Source organism: Oncorhynchus gorbuscha, linkage group LG11 (assembly GCF_021184085.1).
Source record: "Oncorhynchus gorbuscha isolate QuinsamMale2020 ecotype Even-year linkage group LG11, OgorEven_v1.0, whole genome shotgun sequence".
Classification (NCBI taxonomy): domain Eukaryota; kingdom Metazoa; phylum Chordata; class Actinopteri; order Salmoniformes; family Salmonidae; genus Oncorhynchus; species Oncorhynchus gorbuscha.
This window is the reverse complement of record NC_060183.1, coordinates 22,657,394-22,682,078: the sequence shown is the minus strand read 5'-3', so window position 1 is coordinate 22,682,078 and position 24,685 is coordinate 22,657,394. Positions and strand designations below refer to the sequence as shown.

Here is a 24,685-nt window from a genome sequence, read left to right as displayed (position 1 = left end):
TATTTTGATTTGTTTAACACTTTTTTGTTACTACATGATTCCATATCTGTTATTTCATAGTTTTGATGTCTTCACTACTTTTCTACAATGTAGAAAATAAGAAATAAATAAGAAAAACCCTTGAATGAGTAGGTGTGTACAAACGTTTGACTAGTACTGTATATGCTAACATGACTTTGTTGGGCAAAGACTCAACATCAAAACTCAAAAGAACAGACAACAACTCTTCTGTTTCGCCACTCATGCCACCCTGTCTTCATCGCACCAAACGACGAGCATCACAAACACCGGGAATCTTAAATGTTTAACATTTTTTAAAGTTATTTTTTTATTTCACCTTTATTTCACCAGGTAGGCCAGTTGAGAACAAGTTCTCATTTAGAACTGCGACCTGGCCAAGATAGAGCAAAGCAGTGTGACACAAACAACACAGAGTTACACATGGGATAAACAAACATACTGTCACATTCTGACCATAGTTCTTTTGTGTTTTCCTTGTTTTAGTATTGGTCAAGACGTGAGCTGGGTGAGCATTCTATGTTGTGTGTCTAGTTTGTCTATTTCTATGTTTGGCCTGATATGGTTCTCAATCAGAGGCAGGTGTTAGTCATTGTCTCTGATTGGGAACCATATTTAGGAAGCCTGTTTTGTGTTGGGATGTGTGGGTGGTTGTTTCCTGTCTTTGTGTTTTCTGCACCAGATAGGGCTGTTTTGGTTTTGTAGTTTGTTCATGTTAAGTGTCTCTTATTAAAGAACCATGAACTTCAACCACACTGCATTTTGGTCCTCCTCTCCTTCCCAGGAAGAAAGCCATTACACATACAGTCAATAACACAATAGAAAAGTATATATACAGTGTGTGCAAATGTAGTACGATTAGGGAGGTAAGGCAATAAATAGGCCATAGTGGTGAAATAATTACAATTTAGCAATTAAACACTGGAGTGATAGATGTGCAGAAGATGAATGTGCAAGTAGAGATACTGGGGTGCAAAGGAGCAAAAAATAAATAAATATGTGGATGAGGTAGTTGGGTGGGCTGTTTACAGATGGCCTATGTGCAGGTGCAATGATCTGTAAGCTGCTCTGACAGCTGATGCTTAAAGTTAATGAGGGAGATATAAGTCTCCAGCTTCAGTGATTTTTGCAAGTCGTTACAGTCATTGGCAGCAGGGAACTGTAAGGAAATGTGGCCAAAGGAGGAGTTGGCTTTGGGGGTGAACAGTGACCAGTGAAATATACCTGTTGGAGCGCGTGCTACGGGTGGGTGGTGCTATGGTGACCAGTGAACTGAGATAAGGCAGGGCTTTACCTAGCAAAGACTTATAGATGACCTGGAGCCAGTGGGTTTGGCGACGAATATGAAGCGAGGGACCGCCAACAAGAGCTTGGTTGAAGAACATGCATTTAGTTTAGCTTGCATTTAAGAGCTGTTGGAGGTCACAGAAGGAGTGTTGTATGGCATTGAAGCTCGTCTGGAGGTTTGTTAACACAGTGTCCTAAGAAGAGACAGAAGTATACAGAATGGTGTCGTCTGCTTAGAGGTGGATCAGAGAATCACCAGCAGCAAGAGCGACATCATTGATGTATACAGAGAAAAGAGTAGGCCCACTGGGGTAGTGGTAAAAAGAGTTTACCACTACCCCAGTTATCACTCCTTTTAATGGCACCCTTTTCTTATTCACAGATCTTGTCCCCATTCGTTTAACGCAGAGTGCCTACTGGTTACCCTCACCAATTCCACAGCACTCAATTCTGTTTTCACCTACCCTGAAACCACAAATGGATCAGCCGAAAGACACGGGTCCACTTTTTACCAAAACTTCACTCCTACTGTCAGACTCATCTTTCTCGGACTCTGAGAACTTCACCACACCTACCACCTCCAATACTTCTCCCTCATTCACTTCCATTTCACCTCCTGTCTTCAGCTCACTCTGCTTACACGTTCTACCATTCTTCTTTAACAAACCATGTCCCTTTTTCCCTCCATTTTTAACCGACTCAAGCTCACCCTCTTCCGCCCTCTTTATCTTAGATCTCCTCTGCCTCTCTTTTTCCCACCATTCCTCCTCCGTATTCCAAGTACACGTATCATTATGATAATACTGCACTTCTCCTGACATAACTTCTTGTTCTTGCTTTCTCAAGGGACTCCATTTAACCTGCTGTCATAATCTCAGTACAATCAGCACAAACCCCTCAGGATTTAAACACTCAACAGTGCATCACACTGCTTTTGGTAAGCCTACACGAAACACAGCCCTTATGTTAAGTGTTTCTAAAATGCCCTATGGGAAAATGTATGGTGGGATAACGATTGCTTTTATGGGTATTATGGGTATTATGTCTCATCCTGTGGTATTTTAGTGTGTTGTGTGAAGAAACTGCCCATTTTAGTGTCCTTTTATTGTCCCCAGCATAAGTTGCATCTGTGTAATGGTCATGCTGTTTAATCAGTTTCTTGATATACCACAGCTGTCCGGTGGATGGATTATCTTGGCAAAGGAGAAATGCTCATTAACAGGGATGTAAACATATTTGTGCACAACATTTGAGAGAAATACACTTTTGTGGAACATTTCTGCAATAATTGATTTCAGTTTATGAAACATGGGACCAACACTTTGCATGTTGCGGTCGTTTATATTTTTGTTCTGTGTAATTTGCGCATTTACTAGCACGAGCCGAGCGAGACTCTTTCTTTGGCGTGAGTGAGTTCGGAAAAATTGCATGTATGCGTCTTAGAAGTAGTTATCACATACAAACTTTAGTTATATGTCCATACTCCGAATCAAATATGATTCCCAAAAATAACATGGTCGCTGTGGTAGAACGTTTATGTTGGTTGTCGATGTTCTGCATTTATCAGTGCCATCAGGTAGACTGATTTCAGACGTGTCCATGTAAATATGATTATTAGGGAAATCGTTCTTCTTGCAAAGCATATACATTTTTTAATCGAACTATTATATTAATCTGACTCTACAATAATCGTATTATTGTATTTCTTCAGGGAAGTTAACATTACCATACTCACAAATATTTGTTTGATATTTTGATTAGTTCACATTGATCATTCAGTTTCAATGAACGAAAAGACTGAACTAACATTTGTACCTTTTTGTTTCTGGGAATTTTACCTTTAACATACACTGCTGACAAACAATTAATAGTTTGATATAATTGTTTAATTATATCACTGCATAATTTGTTACAACGTTATTTCACCTTCAACAAATCCGCTCTGCCTCCTACTACTGTGCGTGTATCTTTAACAGGATTTCAGCCAATGGACACACTTCGCGCGTAATTTCAAACGTTTTCAAATGGTTATCTTTTAGAAGGCGAAGAAGTCCTCCGCCGGGCTTGTAAACAAAATAGTCCTTCATATTTTAAAGCACATTTGACACACTGATATCTGGAAAACGGGGTATATGTTTTACTAAATATAATATCCAATATATTTTATGCCCTACCAAGTCCACAGCACAACTATGTATTTTAATAAGATTGAATTGTGCGGAGGGATTTCATGTACACTGAAGTACGCTAACCGTTTTGCCAAGCGCAGTAAGGAACCGTCCACATCTACACATTAGCTAAAGATAGGTAGGGTAAGAAAACGAGAAACAGTTTTAGGAAGGTAAGGCGAGTCTTTTAAAACAAGGTTGATGATTTTATCAATCATTGTTATAGTTTAATAAAGGGTAAAATATTATCCTGTAGTTTATGGACGACCAGCTGTTTTGAAGAATATTTGAACTGCCTCAGGTAACGTTAACAAAATAATGTATAATTGCTTGCAAATGTAGCTAGCTAACGCCTGCCAAAAGTTAGATCGCGTAGAACGTTTCAAAGTGGCAACGACATTTAGCTTAGACTGCCCGTTCACAACGGTGTTGGAATAGCCGTTCTATATTGGTTGGTAGTTTGCTAAATATGTTTATTATGAATCATTCAGTAACACTGAAGCGCGTGGGTAGTTGGTTAGCTAGGTTAGCACAGTGCCATGCGTGTTGGAATACATGTTGGTTGGCGATTCAATTTTTAAACTCAAATGTAACTAATTTACAAAGACTGACGCTAGCGTTTACAATCCTCAAACGTATCCTTACTTGGCAGTTGTAACCAGTTGGCACAGATTATTGATCAATACATTGTTGCGATGCTGTTACAAATCAGAACAATGTGGCTAACTAGAATCATTGTTGAATCAGTCATACTTTACACGATTGCTCATTATCTTAACGTTTGTTTCTTTGTATTTTAGGTAAAGTTGAATTCAAAATGTCCCTGCACGGGAAAATAGTTGTAATCAAAAGGAGTGGCGGAGATGGGACTGAGTTTCCTCTGACTGCATCATGCTTATTTGGAAGGTGAGAAAAAGCTTTCAAATTCTGTTAACAATACGTGTAATGCCATGGAAGTGAGAGTCATTAAGTATGTTTTCGTTTTTTTAATTGGTACTGTTCAATGTATGAAAGTCAACTTTTGCTGCATGTATATGGAACGTGTTTTTACTCAGTGGTTCAATGTTGCAGTCTAGCCATTTTAAATTTGTAAAGAGGCGGGCTTTCTTCTGCTGTCGTTGATCAGTATTACAGCGTTTCAAAAGACATGTCACCACAGATCCTAGAGGCCCATTCAACTTTATCCACTGAAAGTCAACTGGATTGGGGTTAGCACACCCATGTTGATAAATTGCCACACGTTTAACATTTACTCAACTGGACTGTTCCTGTATGTGCTGCTGTTAACCCCAATAAGTTTTGCTGGAGTGACAGTTTATGGCAGGGTGTCCACCCATGGGTGACAATTGTACTTACTTATGTTATAAAATACATTTGACCAATAAATAATTATTCATGTTCTAAATTTTTCAGTGGGATCTTTCTCTAACATATCATTAACATGATATCCAATCAAATTTGGATTTGGTAACCTAATACATCCGATAATAAGCACATAGCTCTGACATAGTTGTGCAGATTTCTCATAACTTTAGAGGATTTTGTGGTCGTCTTCAAAGTTGCATGACATGAGCTGAATTAAATGTGTTGTTCAAAGATTGTTTTTTGAAATATATTTTTAAACATTTTGAAATATATATATATATATATTTTTTTTTTTTTTTATCTGAGAAGCATATGCTAAAAGATTAAAATACTACATGCCTCAAAATCGACATCCATCTTAGCTCTAAAAAGTTTAATGTCCTCCAGATTCTAGACTAAAGTGAGCCTGTCAGGTGCAATGCCACTTAAAAAAAAATTTTTTTTTACAACCTTTATTACCCTTTCTCGGGCTTCCATTTATTTAGTCATCCTAATTTTGGCCATCCTACAAGGGTAGAAAATAACATAATATGATATGTGGTTTGGACCCTTTTTTTCAGGGCGATCTACACAATTAAAAAAAATATTTAAAAAAATTCCCATTGGTCAAAAAATGCGTTTTTGATTGACACCCTACTAATGGGGTTATGAAGTATAATTCACATGCCATAAACACAAATGTTGTATTGATAGAACCTAATCTTTATGTATGCAATGAAATCAAAATGTAGACAACCTTTTTACATAATATAATGGTGTTTTTGTCTTTTAGGAAACCTGACTGCGACATTCGCATTCAACTTCCTCATGTCTCCAAGGAGCATTGCAGGATTGAGTTGAATGAAAATAAAGAGGTAACTATAGTCAGTCAATATACATTGCATTCGGGAAGTATTCTGATTGCTCTACTTTTTCCACATTTTGTTACGTTACAGCCTAGTTCTAAATTGGATCAAATATCAAATCAATCAGATCTACACAATACCTTGTAACGACATGGTAAAAACAGTTTTTTTAAGGTATATTTTTTTGCCAATGTATTAAACTGATACTTTATTTACATAACTATTCAGACCCTTTTGAAATTGAGCTCAGGTGCATCCTGTTTCCAGTGCTCATCCTTGAGATGTTTTTTGTGTCCACCTGTTGTAAATTCAATTGTTTGGATATGATTTTGAAAGGCACACACCTCTCTATATAAGATCCCACAGTTGACAGAGCAAAAACCAAGCCATGGGGTTGAAGGAATTGTTCGTAGTGTTCCGAGACCTAATTGTGTCGAGGCACAGATCTGGGGAAGGGTACCAAAACAATTCTGCAGCGTTGAAGGTCCCCAATAATAGTGGCCTCAATCATTCTTAAATGGACGAAGTTTGTAACAGCCTAGACTCTTCCTAGAGCTGGCCAAACAGAAATCAGGGGAGAAGGGTCTTGGTCAGGGTGGTGACCAAGAACCCAATGCTTAGTCTGAAAGAGCTCCAGAGTTCCTCTGTGGCGATATAACCTTCCAGAAAGACTACCATCTCTGCAGCACTCCACAGTAAAAGGCACAGGACAGCCTGCTTGGAGTTTGCCAAAAGGAACCTAAAGGACTCTGACCTTGAAACAAGATTCTCTGGCCTAATGAAGCCATGATTGAACTCTTTATTCTGAATGCCAAGTGTAACATCTGGAGGAAACCTGACACCATGGCAGCGTGCCTGGGAGACAAGTCAGGTTTGAGCGAAAGATGAACAGAGCAAAGTACAGAGAGATCCTTGATGAAAACCTGCTCCAGAGCATTCAGGACCTTGGACTGGGGGTGGAGGGTCACCTTCCAACAGGACAACGTCCCTAAGCACACAGCCAAGACAACACAGTGGGTGGCCCGTACATGAACCTGAACGACCATCTCTGGAGAGACCTGATAATAGCTATGTAGCGACGCTCACATTCAACCTGACAGAGCTTGAGAGGATCTGCGGAGAAGAATAGGAGAAACTCTCCAAATACAGGTGTGCCAAGCTTGTAGCGTCATATCCAAGAAGACTCGAGGCTGTAATCACTGCCAAAGGTGCTTCAACAAAGCACTGCATATAGGGTCTGAATACTTATGTAAATGTGATATTTCAGTTTTACATTTTTATTTCATACATTTAAATACATGTCTTGGCCTGTTTTGCTTTGTCATTATGGGTTATTGTGTGTAGATGCTCCCCCCCAATGTAATCAATTTTAGAATATGGCTGTAATGTAACAAGTGAAGGGGTCTGAATGCTTTCCGAATGCACTAATTGCTGTCTTGAATAAGTCCGCTTTATTTTAATGTCTGTAAGAGCAAGTATTGAAAGACAGTTTTCTCTTACAGGTTATTTTAACTAATTTGAGTTCAACGAACCCAACCCGTGTCAATGGGGAGGTTTTTCAGCAGTCTGAACGTTTGAAACATGGAGATCTAATCACAATTATTGACCGTTCTTTCAGGTTTGTGCATCTTCTGTCGCTTTATAACAGTCAGAGAATAAGAATTATGTGTTTAGTCTGCTTACTGTCTTCCTCCAATTTGATGGACAGCATGTCATAATTGGATAAGTGCTTGGCATTTTGAACATGCACATGGATAGACAATATGATAATGGGTCTTTGTAATTATTTTTCTTCAGGTTTGAATACCCTCCAGCACCCACTCCAAAGAAAAATCGATATTCTACTGCTAGCAAAAGTGAAACTCCTCAGGTATTATGCATGTTGCACACTAAAAGTAAAAGCCTGAGGCATATTTGATAATAAAGCATGACTTACTATTCATTATATGCACCATTTAGGAAATCTACCTCATGAATTGCCTAGAAAGTCTGCTTAAGCTGTCTTTTTCACAGGTTTTACATGAAACCCAAGCAAGGGATACCAGCGCTAAAGATGGAACCAACACTTCTGATGTCAAACCCAGGGAGGATGGAAGTCTTGAACAGAACAAGCCAAGCTCCCCTTTCTGTGAGCTGTACCAAATGTTCAAACAAGATCTGGATTCCAAGACTCCAAAGAAAGCACTTGGAACACCTGCTTCGAGGCTTTGCCCACAGAAACCTATCTCAACCAGGAAAGTGGATGGGGCGTCTGTCATTTCCACACCCAAGAAGGCGGAGACTGAAAATGTGTCACCTGTCACTGGAGTGACTCCAAAATCAGCCCAGAAGAAGCGAAAGTCCCTCAAAGGTCGGGTTGTTGAGGGGAATGTGCCAGTCGAAGATTTCATCCAACTGCCTCCATCTATTCTTGAAACTCCCAAAGGTAGAAGGCGTTCTTCAAAGTCCATAACACCCACCACTGTTGAAGAAAAATCCGCCCCTGTTTCTCAGAGGAAAAGTCACCTGGCAACCCCCGAGAAGTTCACTGCTAGTGAAGTGGCTGAGCAGATTTCTGAGTGTCCGACTGCAGAAATCCTTACGACCCCCACTCGGAGGAGGAGCAGGGAAGCCACTCCTATCAAATCTTTGATAACTGGGGTAGAACCACCTGCTGATACTTTCGTCTCAAACCAAGACCAGATCGTACTAACTGAGAATTCCACGGCAAGTACTCCTAAGACCGAGCACTCCCACTCTCCAAGGCCTGCTGGGGAAAAGCTTCAAGCCCAGGATGTGCTTTGTGAGCTGGAGGTGACCACACCTATCAATGGTGAGGAAAAAATGCCCAGTTATTTCCCAATAGCGGTCAAATTTTTCACGTATACATATTAACCTACTTTGAAACTTAAGCCATGTCTATTTGATTTAGATTCTGTATTATTCCTATGTTTAACCCAATGTCTGTATATATGTATAAACAAAGCCATTGATCATGTGACGCCTTCATTCCTATGCGGAGACTCGATAGCCATCTTAACAGACTTCAATGCACTATCATGGAGACATGCACAGTTTGAGCTACTCCGGGAAGTGACTTTACACCCTAGCTGCCCCCTCAATCACTGACTCAAAGTTCAAGGCCGACCAGAGTACTGCAGGCCGCCGTTAGCAACTAAATGATCCTTAACTACTTCTGTGTGCAATTTAAAAATAACCTTTTCAATGATCTCTGGTCTAATGGTCCCATGATTATTCTTCTTAAAAAAAAATCACTATAATAGTGGTCCTGTTTTCTGCTAACAATGCCTGTAGTACTGCAAACAGCCATAAACCTCTGGTTTCAATGAGTGGGCAGTTCTCCCCTGGTTTAACCTAAGGTGTCATGTCCTCTTGTGATTGCATGTGTTTGACCACTAATAAAATATTTTTCATTTCCATCTACTCAGTTAAACAGTCGTCTGCTAAGAAACGGAAGAGTGGAGACCTTGAAACTGAATTTCCAACACCTCTGTGCAAGAGGAAACGGGTTTCATTTGGAGGTCATTTGGAGCCGGAACTGTTCGATAAACGTCTTCCTCCTGACTCCCCACTATGCAAAGGTGCCACTCCTGGACGGCGAAGCTTGTGTGCCCCCAAAATGAAACAGTCACTCCTCAGGAGAGCGTCTGCAATTGGTCTGATAAAGGTAAGTTCAATAATATACTGTTGGTTTGTGTGCTGACTTTGCTCATTTCACATATATTGCTGATTCTCACTTAAATCATTTTTGCATTTCATAGGAGCATGAACAATCTGCCCCAGTGAAAGGAAGTCCAGGAAAGAAGGTATCTCCCAAGACTCCCTCGCCTGCCAAGAAGTCGCCGACGGCATCTCCCAAGACTCCCTCGCCTGCCAAGAAGTCGCCGACGGCATCTCCCAAGACTCCCTCGCCTGCCAAGAAGTCGCCGAAGGCATCTCCCAAGACTCCCTCGCCTGCCAAGAAGTCGCCGAAGGCATCTCCCAAGACTCCCTCGCCTGCCAAGAAGTCGCCGAAGGCATCTGCCAAGACTCCCTCGCCCGCCAAGAAGTCGCCGAAGGCATCTGCCAAGACTCCCTCGCCCACCAAGTCACCAAAGGCATCTGCCAAGAAGTCACCAAAGGCATCTGCCAAGACTCCCTCGTCTGCCAAGAAGTCACCAAGAGCTAAAACGCCATCTCCAGGTAAAGAGAAGACCCCGAAAACAGCTGTCAAGACTCCATCTCCTGCTCGAAGAAAGTCTACATTAAAAGATGAATCTCAAACACCAAAGGCTGGGAAAACTCCCAAGACCCCTGCAAGTTTGCCATCAGCCAACACGACACCCACCATGCAAGGCCGGTTCTCAGTGTCCCTCGTCAGCACACCATCACCCACCGCAGACCAGGACTCTGTCCTACAGCCGTCTGTCACTGTAACGCCTCGTGTTCCCTTGAGGCGAACGACAATGTCGTCAACCTCGAAGACGACACAGAAAAGCGCAATGAAAAATTCCCTTCAAGTCATCCGTAGAAGAAGTGGTGTTTCTCGGGCATCTATGAAAGGTATGCATCCATTTACTTCATTTCCTATTTGGGATTCAGTAAGTTTTTTTTTTTGGTTGATTTTGTATTTTGATTGCAATCTAAGTGTTTAATTTCCATTGTTTTCAAGTTGTGAATTCCTGGGCTGACATTGTGAAGTTTGGCCAGACCAAGACCCAAGCTGTTATCCCAACCAAGAAAACCACCCGAGTGACTAAGCCGAAGACTGTTGTACCAAAACCGAAGGTATGTTTCGATAGTATTTTGCCCTCCATGACTGCAATTTATGAAATTTGTCTAGTGTAGCAAATTGAAGCTTGTTGTTAAAATGGCAGTCTTGATTTTGTTTTTCTATGGCTACATTACCTAACTTGTTGATGTTTGTTATGTTACAGACACCTGTGAGGAAACTCATAGGACATATCAGCACTGGTCATGCCAATTCACCTGTGACCATTGTTGTGGGCAAAGCTCACAGGCTGAAAGCCATTCAGCCAAGTGGGGCCGCCCCAAAGCTTGTCCACAACATTGCTGTGCTAAAAAAGAACATGAACATGGATGAGGATTTGTCAGGTAATTGGTCTATTTCCTAATCCCACTGTTCTATGTGCATATGTTTTTCATGTGGGGTGTTGGTAAATATACTGTATTGTAAGAGAGTGCCTCACTCTGAACTTTTTACTTGCCCTAGAGAGTAGAGCCGATGAGTGTTTGTTATGAAGATGGTTAGTGACTTACTCTGTTTACTGGCAACAATTTTAATAGGTATACATACACATGTGCTAAGAAAGCTGTCATAAATTGTAAAAATTATTTGGAACTCAAACCAGGGTGCTCAGAATTCGGCGTGGATTGCCAGGGTGAATTTATGAACTCGTCCATTGTATATAAAGGACTTGTTACATACATTGTCATATTGTTCTCAAGTAAAGCAACCTGGTTTTGTTTGTGGTTTCAGGCATTGCAGACATTTTCAAGACCCCTGCTAGGCAGAGGAAGTCTGTGGTCAATGTGCAGAGTGCCCTCAAGACCCCCCTGAGAGCCCAGTCTACATCTATGATGGAATCATCAGTGATGAATACCCCAGAGGAGACTGGTAAGTGATTTTGGGCGGTGTGGGCTCAATTGCATACTCCTTGTCCCTCCCCTCTGACCTTCTCCAATGGGTTTTGAGAAGAGGTGAGAGGACACAAGGAGTATGCAATTGAGATTCTCCCTATGATCATGTCAAGATGAGTATGAATGATGAAGAATCTGGTGTGGGGGACTTTTTCTGAATTGTACACTATATGTTTCATACGTTGTTTTTATGCTCATCAAACTATTCAGTGACCACTTGTGCGCTGTGGATGGGGAGTATTGTCATCCTATGGGGGCGTAGCCAAAATAATGGCCTGCCCAGCATTTTTATACAAGGGTTGGTAATTCCAGTCCTAGGGGGCCTGATTGGCATCACAGTTTTGCCCCAGCTAACACGCCTTACTCCAATCACTTAATCATGATCTTCAGTTTAGAATGCAATTTGATTAATCAGCTGTTTGCTGGGGATGGATAAAGTGTGACATCAATCAGGCCCTCGAGGTCTGAAGTTGCCCTGCCCTACATGATGTTAATTGCTTAATTAACTCAGGAACTACGCCTGTGTGGAAGCACCTGCTTTCAATATACTTTGTATCCATTATTTACTCCTGTGTTTCTGTTATTTTGGCAGTTAGCCAAATCATGCTGAAATCGGTTGACACTAAACATATCCTATCTTCACAGGTGAAATGGTGGTGTCTCCACTTGTTGTTTCTACTGCTAAACGGGGCGCGTACAACAGCGATGCAGTCACTAGACTCCTTCGGGATGGTCAAGAATCCAGTTTCATCACAGAGGAAGCTGATGACTCCCGTACTACACAAAATGAGATTCTTGCCTTAGAGAGGTCTTCAGAGGAATCGAAGGAAGAACAGCGGCCAGAATCAAAAAAATCTATTTCGACTCCCAAACAGAAGAAACCCGAACAACCCGAGTGTCTCACTGGAGTGAAGAGGATCATGAAGACCCCAAGACAGAAGGTGCAACCCATTGAAGACCTCAGAGGAAAACTGATGACAACTCCCAAACAGAAACTTGAGCAACTCGAATGTCTCACTGGTGTGAAGAGGATCATGAAGACCCCAAGACAGAAGGTGCAACCCATTGAAGACCTCAGAGGGAAACTGATGACAACTCCAAGAGGGCCTAAGGCTTCTCAGGAAGTAAGCTTAGCTGGTGTAAGGGAACTCCTGACCACCCCCAAACAAATCGCTGAACCTGTTGAAGAGATGTCTGGTAAAGTCCAAGATGACAACGTCCACAGCGAGACAAAAGAGGTAAAGGCAACACGGCTATTTCTGTGTAGTTTCAGCTCCATTGTTCTCTTTTTATAACACAGACGTTGTTTGGTATAATGGTAAGTTTACATACCAAAAAGTCTTTAGCATAACTTATTTGCCTGTTATGTTTGTTAGCTGTTGAATGGTTTATTTAATCTTATCCCATGACTACTATAATAGGTTCTGAATATTTCAATGGTATCCGCTTTTTAATTAAAAGGGTCTTTGTTTCATTTTCAGATTCACGGCGACGCCATTTCTCCTAAATGCCTCTCAGGTAACATATCTGCTTGCTAGATGGCTAACATGAGCATTCACAATGCACGGAGTGACAAGTTAGCTTCGCCCGTCAGTCCACATCAATGTTTGAATGGCAATTCTACATTGGTGTTTGACTCTCTGCTTATTCTGCTACCGGTAATTAGTTTACACGGAAGAGCGTGGTTACTTGGCTGGCTAGGTTGGTAAGCACAGTGGCATGCGTGTTCAATGCAGCAATGCATATTGGTTGGCGATTCAATCTTAACTCGTGTAACCTACGAGTAGTTTACTACTATCAAGAGGCACTGCAATCACTCAATTGAATCTTGCTCGGCAGTACTAACCAGTTTGCACACAGATGATTGGTTGCTGTTCTTTTTACGAATCGTAACAACTTGGCTCCCCTAGCTAGCTCGTGCTAGTAGCTAGAATCATCGAGTCACACATTTCACATGATTGCTCAATGTCCTAACATTTTTTAATTTTTATTTTAGGTAACGTTGAATTCAAAATGCCCCTGTTCGGGAAAATAGTTGTAATCAAAAGGAGTGGCGGAGATGGGACTGCGTTTCCTCTGACTGCATCATGCTTATTTGGAAGGTGAGCTTAAGCTGTTCAAATCTGTCAATATGTGAAATGCCATAGCAGTGAGTGCCATTGTCTAAATGTAATATATTCATAGTTTTGTATGGTACTGATAATTGTGTGAGTTTACTTTTGCTGCATGTATGGAACGTGGTTTTTACTTGGTGCTGGGCTTGGGCGAAACCCCGGTGTACATTATATTTTGAAGTACCAACAGGTTGATTTACAATACCGGGAGGAAGAAAAAATGTCATCTGAAATGTGTCAAATTATATCCTGCCCAGGGCTCCAGCTATGCATTTGGTTTGTTTACTTACTAGCCAATCAAGTTTCTTGATTACAGCAGAGACATTCGCTTAATCTTGACATCTAGCGAGTTAGCAAACCAAATGCATATCTTGAGCCCAGAGCAGGGTCTTAATTTATTTGACACATCTTAGATTTCTTAATGTTTTTGCCAAACCCCTACATGGGGTCACTTTTAAATTTGTGATGAGGCTGCCTTTCTACTGCTGTCTTCGGTTGTTGAGCTTTGTTCACTATTACAGCTTTTCGAAACGTTTCAAAAGACATGTCACCACAGACCCTAGAGATCCATTCAGCCTTATCCACTGAAAATTAATTATGGATTGGATTTAGCCTGCTCTTGTTTATAAATTGCCACACATTTAGCATTTACTCAACTGAACTTTTGTTTCCATATGTGTGCTGTGTGAACCCCAGCAATTGTAGCTGTTGCTGGAGTAACAGCTTATGGGGATGAAGATAAACCATGAAATAAAACTTAAATGCCTTAAACAGTTTTTTTTTTTTAATGTTTAAGAATGTGACAATCATATATTTGCAGAGCTGATGACAGGTATACAATGAAATCAGGAAATGTTGACAACCTTTCTACAGAATATTTATTATGGTCTCGTTGTCTCTTAGGAAACCTGACTGCGACATTTGCGTTAAACTTCCCGAAGTATCCAAGGAGCATTGCAGGATTGAGTTGAATGAAAATAACGAGGTAATTGCCGAGTCAGCCAATGTAATTGCTGCCTTCCATAAGTCAGTTACTTTAATTTTAGTGTCTGTAGAGCAAGTATTGTAAGATACTTTTTTTTTCTTCTCTCTTGCAGGTTATTTTAACTAATTTGAGTTCAACGAACCCGACCCGTGTCAATGGAGAGGTTTTGCAGCAGTCTGAACATTTAAAACATGGGGATCTAATCACAATTATTGACCGTTCTTTCAGGTTTGTGCATCTTATGTCAGTTTATAAGTCAGCGAATAAGAATTTATTTAATGTGTTTACTCTAGAGCCTGACCGATATGGGATTTTTCATCTGATTTTAAATGTAAATATGCCTTGTTAACCTCTTGAAGCTAGGGGGCACTATTTTTATTTGGAAAAAATAACGTTCCCAAAGTAAATGGCCTATTTCTCAGGACCAGATGCTAGAATATGCATATAATTGACCGATTGTGATAGAAAACACTAACGTTTCCAAAACTGTCAAAATATTGTCTTGAGTATAACAGAACTGATATTGCAGGTGAAACCCTGGGAAAAATCAAACCAGGAAGTGGCTTCTATTTTGAAAACTCCATGTTCCATAGACTCCCATTGCTCCATTTAAAGGGATATTCACCAGATTCCCTAAGGTGTCAACAGTCTTTAGACATAGTTTCAGGCTTTTATTTTGAAAAATGAGCGTGAAGGATCACATTGCATAAGTGGAGAGGTGGGGGCTCTCAGAGTGAGTTGAGTAAAGCCGCCATTGTTCCTCCCGCTGTTATGGGAAAAGCTACACACTCGGTTGATATATTATTGAATATATATATATATATATATATTTTTTTTTTAAACTTAGGAATGATTATAAAAAATGTTTGGCATGTTTCTGTGGACACTATTTGGAATTTCCGTCTGCGTTGTCATGACCTCTTTCCTGTTTTCTGAACATAACGCGACAAACAAACGTCAGTATTTTGGGTATAAAAATAATCTTTATGGAACAAAGGGAACATTTGTTGTGTAACTGGGAGTCTCGTGAGTGTAAACATCCGAAGATCAAAGGTAAACGGTTAATTTGATTGCTTTTCTGATTTTCGTGACCAAGTATCCTAAGTGTATATAATGCTATGCTAGGTTTATCGATAAATTTACACAAACGCTTGGATTGCTTTTGCGGTAAAGCATAATTTTAAAATCTGAGACGACAGGGTGATTAACAAAAGGCTAAGCTGTGTTTCGCAATATTGCACTTGTGATTGATTATATGAATATTTGTTAGTAATATTATTTGACTGTTGCGCTATGCTATTCCGCGTTTGCCGACACAAATGATCCCGCTACAGGGATAGGTAGCGTCAAAGTTAACGATATCTGCCAAATATTTTACTACTATAGCTGGGAGGGGGGGGATGCATTTTCTGTATGGATTGCGCTTAAAACAAGCCCTGCAAAAATACTCTAGGCTTATTTCCTAAATTTGATTAAAGAACATTAAATGTAAGCAACAAAATTTGAGCACCAGAATGACAAGATATGTTTATGGAAAAACTGTTACTCTAGTGAAATGAGGATAAACTGTACTGATTGCAGCGAAAATGTGCCTCTGAAGATGGCTGCCTCGTGCTAGCCTGCTGGAAAATGGCACGGGACACATTTTCAATGTATTGGTATTTACGGTAGCTATGTTGTCGTCAATTGAAGAGCTGTGGTCACTGAATTCTGGTAGTTGTCCCTTAAAATGAAAAACACAACTCACAAAATTGGCTGCTGGCATATTGCTGCCTTTCGCCCCAAGTGTTGCCTCGGTGAACGGTCCTTGCTTACCCCATTGAAGTTGAAATGTAAAATGCTAAGGATTATGGTTTGGTTAGGGTACTCCCCACCACAAAAAAATATATATATTTTAGAAGCTATAGAAATGCATTTATTAATGTGTCTTGTTTGCCACATTTATTCTATTAGACACCTTTAACGCATACTTTTAAATTGTGAGCTAAACACAACTAAGAATAAATATACAGTGCCTTCAGAAAGTATTCACACTCCTTGACCTTTTCCACATTTTGTTGTTACAAAGTGGGATTAAATGTGATTTAATTGTCGTTTTCAGTCAACAATCTACACCGTACAAACATTCTAAGGGTTGTTAACAATAATGAAAAATAAAACCACTCTTGCATAGAAATGTATTCAACCCCTCAATACATGTTGAATCAACTTTTGGCAGCGACTACACCAGTGATTCTTTCTGGGTATGTCTCGAAGAGCTTTCCACCTGGATTTGCCAACATTTCCCCATTTTTTTTAAAATTCTTCAAGCTCTGTCAAATTGGTTGTTGATAATTGATAGACAACCATTTTCAGGTCTTGACATAAATTTTCAAGCAGATTTAAGTCAAAACCATGACTCTGCCACTCAGGAACATTCAACATCTTGGTTAGCAACTCCTTTGGTTTTGTTTCAGGTTATGATCCTGCTGAAAGATGAATTAATCTCCCAGTGTCTGGTGGAAAGCAGACTGAACCAGGTTTTCCTCTAGGATTTTGCCTGTGCTTAGTTCTGTTTCTTTTTTTTATCCTGAAACTCACATCCTTAATGATTACAAGCATACCCATAACATGATGCAGCCACCACAATGCTTGAAAATATGGATTGTGTTGTATGTTTGGGGCAAATGCAATAACACTTTGTTCAGGGCAAAAGGTTTATTGCTTGGCCACATTTTTTGCAGTATTTCTTTAGTGTCTTGTTGCAAACAGGATTCATATATTCTTTATTATCTACATGCTTCCTTTTCCCTATTTCAATTAGGTTAGTATTTTGGAGTAACTGGTGTTGATCCCTCTTCAGTTGTCTCCCTTCACAGCCGTTGTTTTAAAGTCACTATTGGCCTCCTGGTGAAATCCCTGGCAAGGGAGTTGGGAAGAACGTCTTTGTAGTGACTGCGTGCTTTAAAAAAATATACATACCTGAACATTAGTCAACCACTTTGATATGGCAATGTATTTATTTTCATTTTTAATGAATTTGCAAAAAAAATGTCTAAACACAATTCCACTTTGACATGGGATATTGTGTGTAGGCCAGGGGGAGGGGGAAATATATTTTTAAATTCATGCTGTGACACAACAAAATGTGGAATAAGTTGAGGGGTGTGTCAACTTTCTGAAGGCATGGTAAATATTTTCCTTAAAGTAACATTTTTAGACATTACTAATGTTACTGTCCCCATTATAAAAAATGTTTTTATTTTACTCATTTGTTCCTTGAAACGTTTGAAATACTGTAGAACACACATTACATTTTTTCTATGCGATAATAGCAGTCAGTTAACATGACCTTTTTATGAAGCCTTTATGGTCCTTATGTGCTTTATTACATGCATTCACAGTGACGTTAGCTGATGATCATCTCATACAACAAAAAGTATATTAACGCCATTTTCCCCATATGCTTTGTCCAACGGAACATGACTGAGAAGACCATTATTTTTTTCCTGGCCAATAAATAGCATCAGCAATCCATGGTTTATGTACATAAATGAATGCGGTGGCCAACTGACTTTAGAAACTAGGCATTCAGAGGCATCAAATCTTCCAATGCGTATCAAACATCTAGAAAATAACTGAACAAAGCATCACCTAATGCGCTCGACATCTTTAATCAATACTTTTTGACATTATTAATTAAACCGGTCTGGCTGCGGTTCGGGCTGCCACCCAGACGGAACCGGCATGAACACGTAGCCAACACCACTATCAACAATAGCGACAAGTGTCACATCAAAGGTGACGGGCTGAATGGACAGGGACCGTAATACCTGTGCACTCCATGGCACTGATGGAGAGCCAATTCTGGTCAGGCACTGCTGATACAAGCGACAGCTGTTAAACAGCATCAAATAATGCTAAAGAATAAGCAGCCCATTCACTCCAGTAGGCCCCATGAAATCATACCAATACAACAGCACACCCATTTTATATAAAATAAAAACGGCTATTACCTTCCATTGCAAATATATTTGATCATGTCTATCACACTGACATGGGATTCAAAGTTTTACATGCAACAATGTTTCAGTCATTGTTTTCAGAGATGGCTAACATCAAGCAAGCTGCAACAAAACAGTGCCACTCATCAGATAATCAGTTGTAAACACAGTATGAAAGTACATCTTAAAGGTTAGCCAAATTAGCAAAAACATCCATCAAGTTAACAGCTGCTGCAGCTGCCTTCACTATTTTGTCACACTACAACAAAAGCTAGTGAACGTTACTAGTGTGAGCAAACTACTGCTTGTGACACAGATTATTTTCTCTTGTCGAGTCCTGTCAATGTGATTGGGCCATTCCACTGTCACTCATTCTGCTCTAATACAGTTGAATGCCAGAAGCCTTCTGTCCAGCTTCTGAAGGCCTAGCCAATGGCTGGCTGAGCTAGCTCAATTTTTCTACACAGAGACTACCAAAGAGAATCCTGATTTTGATCATTTTCTCTATTCAGTATTAACCCTGCTCTTTACAACACAAACTGAAGGCATGGAATCAGAAAATGATTACAAATATTGTAAATATGAAATGCAAATGAAATTTCATTTTAATTTCTACAAAAATATCTGAAGGCCTACAACTGATTGTTCCCTACTGATTGAATATAACACATCAGATTTTGCGGGCTTCGCTAAAGGACTATTGAAATGCAAAGAGTCTATTTTTCCTCAGATGTTTTCTCTGCACCTTTTCGGTGGATTAAACGCTGATGCAAATACATCCGTAAAAGGCTGCTATCGTCCGTTTTTTATTATATCGGCCCACCGATAAAAATCAGTCAGGCTCTAGTTTAGTTTGCTTATAGTCCATTTTAAAATGTGATGGACAGCATGTCATAATTGAACAATTATTTGTCATGTTAAACCATACACTTGGATCCATAGGTTTAATGGTGTACTGTTACATTTTAATTTTATATTTTCCTTTTCAGGTTTGAATACCCTCAAGCACCCACTCCAAAGAGAAATAGATATTCTAAACAGAACACTCCAAGAGGGCCTAAGGCTCTTCAGAAAGTAAGCTTAGATGTTGTGAAGACCCCCAAGCACGTCGCGCAACCTGTTGAAGAAATTTCTGGTGACGCCCAAGAGATTCCTGATGCCATGACAACCGAGGCAGTGGAAGAGCTTGCTGCTGCTCTTGCTGAGGCAGTGGAGGAAGAACAGCCTGCTCCTCTTGCTGAGGCAGTGCAGGAGGTAGAAGAGCCAGTTTCTGCACCTGTTGAGGCAGTGGAGGAAGAACAACCTGCTCTTCTTGTTGAGGCAGTGCAGGAGGTAGAAGAGCCAGTTTCTGCACCTGCTGAGGCAGTGGAGGAAAAACAACCTGCTCTTCTTGTTGAGGCAGTGCAGGAGGTAGAGACCTTTTCTGCACCTGCTGAGGCAGTGCAGGAGGTAGAAGAGCCAGCTTTTGCACCTGCTGAGGCAGTGGAGGAAAAACAACCTGCTCCTCTTACTGAGGCAGTGCAGGAGGTAGATGCCTTTTCTGCACCTGCTGAGGCAGTGCAGGAGGTAGAAGAGCCAGCTTTTGCACCTGCTGAGGCAGTGGAGGAAGAACAACCTGCTCCTCTTGCTGAGCCCATTGCTGCACCTGCTGAGGCAGTGGAGATGGCACATCTTGACAGTGAAGAGCCTTCTGTTCCAGTAAAAGGTAGAGTAAAGAAAACCGAGGGGATTGTGCCACCACCTGCTAGAGTGAGATCGGCAAGGCGTAATGAGACCAGTAGTGTTGAGGCACCAGCAGAAACTATGGACTCTGTGGATGTCCAGGAGAAAATGGCAGTTGACCCAGTTCCTGATGAAAAGCTCAAGAGAGGAAGAAAGGCCAAACGGGCTTCTGTAGAGCGAGTTGAATCAGTGCAGGAGAACGCTGTTGAAAGTGAGAGTGCTGAAATTCCTCCATTTGAGGACCAGCAGCCAACTTCTGATGTCCCCGTGGAGAAACCCAGAAGAGGAAGAAAGGCCAAACAGGCTTCTGTAGAACAAGTTGAAACCGTGTTGGAGAACACTGAAGCTGTGAGTGTTCCTGTCACTGAGACGTTTGAGGCCCAGACTCCAGTCGTTAGGTCTGAGAGAGGAAGAAAGCCTAAACAGGATTCAGTAGAAGAAGTTGAAGCGGGGGTTTTTGAAATTCCTCCAATTAAGATTGTGGAAGCCAAGGAGATGCCTGCTAGTGTTCCTGTTGAGAAACCACAGGCAAGAGGAAAACGGGGTAAACAGGAATCTGAAGAAGCCAAAACAATGGAAGAAAATGTTGTGGCGGTTGATATTCCTACAGAAGAGGTGGAGGCCTCAGTCCTGTTTGCAAAACCCATAAGAGGAAGAAAGACTAAGCAGGAGCCTGTAGATCAAGTGGAGTCTGTGAGTATTGAAACTCCCATTGAACAAGTGGAGGCCCAGGAGCAGGCCACTGTGGCTCCAGTTGAGAAACCCAAAAGAGGGGGAAGAAAGACTAAGCAAGCTTCTGTAGAGCAAGTTGAAGATCACCCTGTAGAGTCTCTGACTGTTGAACTCCAGGAGCAGACTACTGTAGCCCCAGTTGAGAAACCCAAAAGAGGGGGAAGGAAGACTAAGCAGGCTTCTGTAGAGCAAGTTGAAGATCACCCTGTAGAGTCTCTGACTGTTGAACTCCAGGAGCAGACTACTGTAGCCCCAGTTGAGAAACCCAAAAGAGGGGGAAGGAAGACTAAGCAGGCTTCTATAGAGAAAGTTGAGCCTGTTGAGTCTCTGACAGTTGAAGCCAAGGAGCAGACCACTGTGGCTCCAGTTGAGAAACCCAAAAGAGGGGGAAGGAAGACTAAGCAAGCTTCTGTAGAGCAAGTTGAGCCTGTTGAGGATCACCCTGTTGAGTCTCTGACAGTTGAAGCCAAGGAGCAGACCACTGTGGCTCCAGTTGAGAAACCCAAAAGAGGGGGAAGAAAGACTAAGCAGGCTTCTGTAGAGCAAGTTGAAGATCACCCTGTAGAGTCTCTGACTGTTGAACTCCAGGAGCAGACTACTGTAGCCCCAGTTGAGAAACCCAAAAGAGGGGGAAGGAAGACTAAGCAGGCTTCTGTAGAGCAAGTTGAAGATCACCCCGTTGAGTCTCTGACTGTTGAACTCCAGGAGCAGACTACTGTGGCTCCAGTTGAGAAACCCAAAAGAGGGGGAAGAAAGACTAAGCAAGCTTCTGTAGAGCAAGTTGAGCCTGTTGAGGATCACACCGTTGAGACTCTGACTGTTGAGCTCCAGGAGCAGACTACCTTGGCTTCGGTTGAGAAACCTAAAAGAGTGGGAAGGAGGACTAAACAGGACCCTGGGTGTGTCGTCCCGCCAGTATCCACAGAGACTCCAGAGGAAACATCTGCTCCCCCTACAGAGAAACTTAAAAGAGGAGGAAGAAGAGCAAAGCAGCAGAAGGTTCCTGAAGTGGTGGAAGTTGAGAACATGGTAGTGCAGGAGGTCCACCTTCCTGCACAAACTGAGGTTGATGCTAGACCAGAGTGTGAAGAGGCTGATGCTGAAGAACTGCTGGAAGCTCCGGTTGTCAAACTGGGATGGAGAAGGAAGGCAAAAGCCGTTGTGAAGGATGAAGTGCCTGCCAAGCGAGCACGCAGAGGAGCAGCTGATTCCACAAAGGTGCCCACTGTTGCAGAAGCAACTGTGGAAGTTCCAACTGAGCCTGTCAAGCGAGGTAGAAGGGCAGCTAAATCCAAAGTCTCTGCAGATGAAATCACCATTGCAGCCGAGAGCACTCCGTTGGAGGCTGAGGTAACAGACACGGAGGTTATGACTGCTGTGGTTAGAAGAGGAAAAGCCCCTAAAAGGGGAAATGCTGTTTCTGAAACGACCTCTGACCAGGCAAATTCTATTGAAGGCATGGAAACCATTGACAAAGGCTCAAAAAAGACCTCAAAATCTGTGAATTGGAAACCTGATTTGGAAGTTACACACAAGGTCACCCCTCTTCCTAAACAGAAGACGTCCCGACGGAATGATACTGTTCCTGTTACTAAGGTTGAAGAACAGCCTGAACGGAGTGAAGAACAGCAGGTTGTGAAGACAGTGCGAGGGAGAAGAGCAAGATCTTACGTCGCGGTCGTAGAGGAGACCGTACAATCAACACCCTCAAAAAGGGCACGCCATAGCACCATAGAGACCTCTGCTGCTGAAGCCACGGTCCCCATTTCAAAGCCAGTAAACGAAAGAAATTCAGCAAGATCTATGACAACTGAAGAGGCAGATCTCTCTGATAAAGCTGTTCCAAAGGAGCCTGTCAAGAAAACAAGACGGGCAGCAAAGTCTACTGCAGCAGCTCCCGTTGAGGCCACGAGCACTACTCCTGCTGTCCCGGAGGAAGAGACCACCCCCGATGCCACAGTTGTGGCTGCTACAAAAGGAAGAGGTAAAGCGACAAAAGGAAAAACGGTATCTCAGGAAATTGACATTGAGCAAGGTACTGAGTCGGAGCAGCCGTGTAAGCCCCGCAGAGGGAGAGCAGCAAGAAAATAGAGCTTAGGCAGTCATAGATTTTTGTTTGTTTTTAATACTTTGTTATAGAAATGCTAATGCTCAACTTATTATTTTTTTTGTACTTGCCTGGAGTTACAGATGTATAATTGAAGGCCAGTGCTTTACAATATTATTCTGATTTTTGGTCTTAATTGTGGTTAGTTTTGCTACATTCTCTGAATATTTTTTTACATTTTTAAAGAATTTGTATTTAGACTGAAAATAGTTTGGGTGAAATTATTCATATTAAAAATCAAAAACTTAAGTTGTCAGAATTTCTTATTATGCTGTAGCATTATTGAGTAGGTTCTGGTACTGTACATTTTTATATTTGTCTTTGATTTAACTCCAACACATACAATACCACATGCATGGAGGTTATCCCCACACATTATTCATTCAGATTAGTGCGGATACATTCAAACGATTCAAGTATTTCCATTGTGGTTGTCTTGGCCAAAATGACATCGCCGTTTAAAAGAATAACTGCTTTGTTTGACACACACAAAGCATGGAGGCAGCTCTTGTATGAAATGGTTTCCAGAACCCGTGAAGAGAACAAATGGTGCAAAGCTCCCCATCTCTGCCCCAGACCCTCTGAGGAAACAAGTGGTCATCTTTACTGTCAAAAAGAAGCCTTGTAAGCTTTATACATTTGGGATCTGCATAAAGTACGTGTCAAAGTCATTCCACGAAGGGCCGAGTGTCTGCAGGTTTTTTTTTTATCCTCACTTGTACTTGATTGATGAATTGAGGTCACAGATTAGTTAGGAACTCCCTTTGCCTAGTTGTCTAGTTGTCTTAATTGAAAGCAAAAACCAGCAGAGTTTGACACCCCTTGTCATAAAGTAATTGTCTGTCTGTCAGTTGTCTCGGCGTAAAATAAAAAAGGAATTGTTCTAAAGTTCACATACTGTGCAGAAAAATGCATTGTGGTTTAGACGACTTCTGACTGCATCTAGAAATAAAAGATGAGATCCAGTTTTCAGCTTGCAAGTATGTTGGCCCTGCCAGATATTGTATTCCTCTTTTATAATTTCTAGTATGTGCAAACAAGTTGTGTAGGAAATGTTCCATGTTTATTCTAACTGCATTATAAACATACAATAATTATGATCATTGACCATCTAATACTGAAGCTGTGTTTGAATATTCGTATTAACCTGCACTGACGGTATATGTGACAGAAATTGAGTATATAGTATGGATATAGTTATTATACCAAAAGTTCCCGGATGTCGTACTAAATTCGCCAAAATACGAAGTATACAGGCAGTGGACAGTATTTTTTCTATGCTTTTAGGTCCCATAATGGAATTTATTCAGAAAATGGGCGTGGCTGTAGATATGCTATCTCTTATGAAACACATATTATGTACCGGTATGTTGCTAACATTAGCTACCTACTAATACATTGAACTTGCCAGGCATTATATTAACTATATGCTATTTAACTAACTACGCAACATGTGTTGTCTTGATTATTCCAATTTCATAGCGCAGAATAACGCTCAAGACCTGTTGAATATGACCGGTGTCAATATTGACAATAAACAGGCACAAAAAAAGCGTATTTAAATTGTTGCCAGCAGCACAGTTACAGTCACCAACGCTCTGGATAACACAAAACAGCCTAACCAACTCTGCTAGAGCGAGTAGTCTGACATTCTGAGCAAACTGGCACTCCAGATTGAATTTACGAACACACCCAAAATCATAAAATTAGTCATTTGTT

At 41.2% G+C, this 24,685-nt stretch overlaps 1 protein-coding gene across 7 annotated transcripts; it reads left to right on the top strand.

Moving 5' to 3' along the window:
• The first annotated feature begins 3,576 nt into the window (after window positions 1-3,576).
• mki67 (marker of proliferation Ki-67) lies at window positions 3,577-23,215 on the top strand. Of its 7 annotated transcripts, XM_046368968.1 has the most exons (19): window positions 3,578-3,774; window positions 4,274-4,379; window positions 5,611-5,692; window positions 7,186-7,301; window positions 7,481-7,553; window positions 7,697-8,495; window positions 9,112-9,350; window positions 9,445-9,521; window positions 9,564-10,225; window positions 10,335-10,450; window positions 10,600-10,777; window positions 11,163-11,300; window positions 11,969-12,561; window positions 12,805-12,841; window positions 13,320-13,425; window positions 14,341-14,422; window positions 14,535-14,650; window positions 19,395-21,169; window positions 21,281-23,215. In XM_046368968.1, the coding sequence occupies exons 2-19, from the start codon at window positions 4,291-4,293 to the stop codon at window positions 22,948-22,950; spliced, it is 6,948 nt and encodes a 2,315-aa protein (XP_046224924.1). In that variant the 5' UTR covers window positions 3,578-3,774; window positions 4,274-4,290; the 3' UTR covers window positions 22,951-23,215. The 7 variants fall into 7 exon arrangements, with proteins under 7 accessions (XP_046224926.1, XP_046224925.1, XP_046224924.1 ...); XM_046368970.1 differs by having other exon boundaries at window positions 3,577-3,774; window positions 9,445-10,225; window positions 19,395-21,153; window positions 21,508-23,215; XM_046368969.1 differs by having other exon boundaries at window positions 3,577-3,774; window positions 9,445-10,225; window positions 19,395-21,153; window positions 21,391-23,215.
• The last annotated feature ends 1,470 nt before the right edge of the window (window positions 23,216-24,685 follow it).

Excerpts from the sequence above, each read along its gene's own strand:
- mki67 (XM_046368964.1), top strand. The coding sequence starts at position 4,291 with ATGTCCCTGCACGGGAAAATAGTTGTAATCAAAAGGAGTGGCGGAGAT. Across the intron at positions 7,554-7,696 it reads GCAAAAGTGAAACTCCTCAG|GTTTTACATGAAACCCAAGC; the intron begins GTATTATGCATG and ends TCTTTTTCACAG. Across the intron at positions 14,651-19,394 it reads ATTATTGACCGTTCTTTCAG|GTTTGAATACCCTCAAGCAC; the intron begins GTTTGTGCATCT and ends TTTCCTTTTCAG.